Below are 3,973 nucleotides of genomic sequence, written 5' to 3'. Positions count from 1 at the left end.
GTGCGGGCTGCAGCGGTCGGACGAAATGTATGAACGCAGTCTTGTCTGCCTCGAACACCGCTCCGCTCTCCCGTGCCCACTTCTCAGCCCAGGGAAGAAGCTGCATCTGCAGTTTGCGCGTGTTCTCTTCTGCGCTGGACCCTACCACCCACGCGTTGTAGTCGTCGATAAAGCCGATTGAGCCTCCGCTCTTGTTGATATGACCCTTCACGAGATTTGCATTGTAAAGGACGTACAGTATGGGAGACAGCGGCGACCCCTGCGGGATGCCTGCGTGTTCCATGTCTTGCACGGGAGATTCGTAGTCGCCCACGACGACCGAGCCTTCCGCCCGTTGCAGAAGCTTTCGATCCAAGCAACCAGGTCGCCAGGTATCCTTTTTCGTAGCCGTTCTGCAAGCACCGAAGGGTGCACGCCGTTGAAAGCACCCTGCACGTCAAATGAGACGAGCGACAAGACCTTGTATCCCCGCCACGCCTCGTGTATCTTCTCGACCAGCAGATTGAGCGCCTGCTCCGCCGACCTGTTCGGCCGCCCACCGAAGTGGTTCTCCGGCAGCAGTCTGTATGTCTCGGCCAGGTACGACAGTCTTCTTGCAACAACCGTGTCAAGTCCCTTGCTGGTCGTCTCCAGCAACGATATGGGTCTGTATGCCTTCGGATTCGAGTAGTCCGGCTTGTTTGGCTTGCGCAGGACGACGATCTTAGCTGTCCGCCACCGTTGCGGTACGTGCTTCAGGTCAAGTGAAGCGCCCCCAAAAGCGATGGCGGCTCGGTGGAGTCGGGACAGCGAGCATAATTGTACGGTAGAAGACCAACGCGGGAGCACACTTAGAAGCCATAGAAGTCGTCGAGAAGATAGCCGACGTGCCATAAGCTTAATGCAGTATGATGAAAACAAAGATTTAACATTAAAATCAGGGTCCGCTGATGTGGACCAAAATCCGCATAATTAACCTTACTAATTTCCTCCCTTTTTCTTCCTCAAGATAGCCCATGGTCTTCTTTTATCATGCTTGCCGCCTTTTCAGCTACCATATAGATCTGCCCTTGTGTATGCTGATCGGGGACAACAGGAAAGATGCTAGCATCAACTATGCGTAACTTCTTCGCACCGTAGACTCGAAGGCGGCTGTCCACTACACCTCCAGCGTCCTTGGGCAACATACGACATGTTCCGCAAGCGTGCTAGGCCGGCAGAAGTGTCGATTTAACGTAATCCAACACCGTTGTGCCGTCCGTGACATTGGCGCCTGGTACTACTTCGCCATTGTCTAGGCGAGTGGTGTGTCGTGACAAGACCGGTTGCGAAAGGATACCGCGGAGGTTGTAGAACATCTTCAGCGCAAATTTCTGATCGATTTCTGATTCCAGATAGTTGACATTTATCAAGGGCGCGTCTTGGATTGCATTCGATTGCAGCGTGACATTGCCCCTAGATACCGGAGAGAGCAAAGCAGCCGTCACAGATATAAAGGACTCGTCTCGATTAGGTGGATATTGCGGGAGAATTGTCGGGGGCGCGGACGGGTAGTAAATGTTTTCCCAAAGATACTCGATGTGTGCTTGCCTGGTTCGGTTCATCAAAGCCTGTGCAGCACCAAGGCTTTGCAGCTCTGCCGAAGGAAGTTGCTGAAAACCGTAGGTTGGGCCTATTGGAGTTGTCAAGAGTCCCGAATTGCTAGCGGCGTACTCTTGTTGTGCTGCTCGAAGTAAATCGATTCTGTTGTAGGTCTCTGAAGCAGAGTCGTTTGCGGATGCATGAGCAATGATGCTGAAGTAGAAATGGTCCTGCATACTGTAGTTTGACACGTTAATAGACCGCATTGGCAAACAGCGTGGTCAACACATGACAACGTACTTGCGTCCAGTATTCTCGTTGATCAGATACTCAGAAATACCCATTTCCTGCAAAGTTTCTTGCGGTCCGAGGCCGGAAAGCATCAACCTTAAGAGTATTAGCATGATATCGAGAATCTTACCTTGTGCAAGTCGCTTACAGCTGAGGTGTCTGGAATACTCCAGCACTCAGAATCACCCCTTTCGAAGCGTTGACATTTAATATGTGGCCGGAGGTAGAGTCGGTGAAAACGACACCTGTAGCGACCAATGAACCATTCTGTCGTTCGAGCATTAATTTGTGCACTTGTGCCAATTGCATTACGGCGAGGTTTGTGCGATTCCTTGCTGGCTTGTAGTAGCTGTCGTAGGACGAAAGACGTTGTTGACGCTTGTCAAGGACAAGGGGCTCCTGTTTTGCTCCGATATTATCCCCCAGGTTCAGATCGAACACCGTAGAAACGTTGACAGCACTGGGGGCTTCGAGGAACGCAGTCGACGACCCGTAAACGTATATGGGGTACGAAAGTTGTATTGGTCCATTGGTTGAATACGCGCTTGCATCATAAGTTTGGTAGGGTGCCACGTTGACAGGATGGAACGAAGTGCTCTTTAGCGATGTTGGCGTGTTATGAATGTCTAAGTATTGGGATAATCGGACCTTCTGGAACAAAGGCAATATCGAGTCCCAATCCCAGTCGTCGTTACCCATGTCTTGCCAAAGATCGTATACGCTGCGAGAGCCTCTTCCGTATGTAAGTCCATTGATTAGCGTGCTGCCGCCAACACCACGACCACCTGTCTGGGTCAGTTGATTGATTTGCAACGGCACTGGGTAGATCCATACGATGATATGTGATAGTCCGATTGCCTAACGACTCCTGCGCAGGAGTCGTGAAAGCCTAATCAAGCTCAGTGCCTATGTCGTAGCATGTCAGAAGATAAAACCTCGATCATACCGACTTGCCCATACCCAAAACTTGCTGGCCCGCCCCTAGTGACTTGTATGATCCCACAATCTCGGGAAATTGTCCCGCTTCAAGGACCAAAACATTCTGCGATTCGCACTCACTCAGGCGCACGGCTAACGCTAGGCCAGCCGCACCTCCTGCACGTCGGTATTGTTTTCTTCAACTGGAGACCTTCTTTGTTGCACCAACCTCCAACAACGATAAAATCATAGGATGGCTGCAGCTCATCGTGGGTTGGCAGCCACGCTTCATTCGCCGATGCTTGCCCTGCACTGGCGTAATACAGGGCAATACATGTATATAGAAATGAAAATATTGGACAGGCATCTTCTCCCTTTCGTTTCTGGGGTAATGAGGCAATAACGATAAGGCGGAAGTAGTGCGTAGCATAGGAACGGTGTGATTAATATGGCGGCAATAGAAGCTCAGACGCATTATACTCGACTCGAGCATCATCACTGCGGGGTTCCCACGCGAAAAACTTGGCGTTCTTCTGAAAGGAGATGAGACATTTTCGACGTGCAAGATCGACGCTGGGGGGGGCTGTGCTAGCCCACGTTGAGCGTATTGTTTACCGAAAAGGGCTGAGATCGGCAAGTCGCGACGAAAGACGAAATGCGCAGGTCTCTGGTTCAGCATTCAGTGCCGATATCCACGGGAACGAGCGTATAACAATCGCTGTTTGCATTAAAACGGACTATTCGGTGGCGTTGCATTAGTGAAATAAAGCCTCAGATTATGGCCCCAAAGCAGGGTGTAGCCCGTCGTCCTATGCCGCTCTTCTGTGTCGGTTAGCGCTATCTGTTCGATCGCGCGGAGTCACGGAGCCATGACGGCACGGTTACGCATTGCTGTCGCAGCGCTTGCTTTGTGCCGATCAATGGTATCGACACCATGACTGGCACTTGGCAGTATCCTGGGGCTAAATCAGCGCAGGGCAAACTTTTCAAAAAGTCTGTGGGACCACTTAGCGGCTACCTCTGCTGCGCGTGGCTTTACTTAGTTGCTGGTCGATACTGCCACGGTTGTCTGTGGCCTTGCGGCTCGCGGCCGCGCGGCTGCCCACTTGCTGCACGAACCCCACCCAATCTCTATCACATTCGACCCACCTTTCCAGCGAGGTGGAATTCTCGATCGTCAAGGTCGTTTCTGAGTGCTATTCGC

The 3,973-nt window shown here is 51.7% G+C and overlaps 1 protein-coding gene across 1 annotated transcript; it reads right to left on the bottom strand.

Moving 5' to 3' along the window:
- Window positions 1-983: 983 nt before the first annotated feature.
- On the bottom strand, window positions 984-3,265 carry WHR41_09478 (uncharacterized protein; the record flags this gene model as incomplete). Its single annotated transcript, XM_069378081.1, has 9 exons — window positions 984-1,154; window positions 1,215-1,797; window positions 1,861-1,947; window positions 2,000-2,448; window positions 2,500-2,636; window positions 2,686-2,740; window positions 2,798-2,946; window positions 2,999-3,076; window positions 3,250-3,265. 9 exons carry the CDS (start codon window positions 3,263-3,265, stop codon window positions 984-986), a joined length of 1,725 nt encoding a protein of 574 aa, XP_069224907.1.
- Window positions 3,266-3,973: the final 708 nt, after the last annotated feature.

This window comes from Cladosporium halotolerans (genome assembly GCF_011745625.1).
Source record: "Cladosporium halotolerans strain TM138-S3 chromosome Unknown Sca154, whole genome shotgun sequence".
In the NCBI taxonomy this organism is placed as follows: domain Eukaryota; kingdom Fungi; phylum Ascomycota; class Dothideomycetes; order Cladosporiales; family Cladosporiaceae; genus Cladosporium; species Cladosporium halotolerans.
Note: the sequence above shows the minus strand (reverse complement) of the source record. Positions and strands in the feature narration are given on the sequence as shown.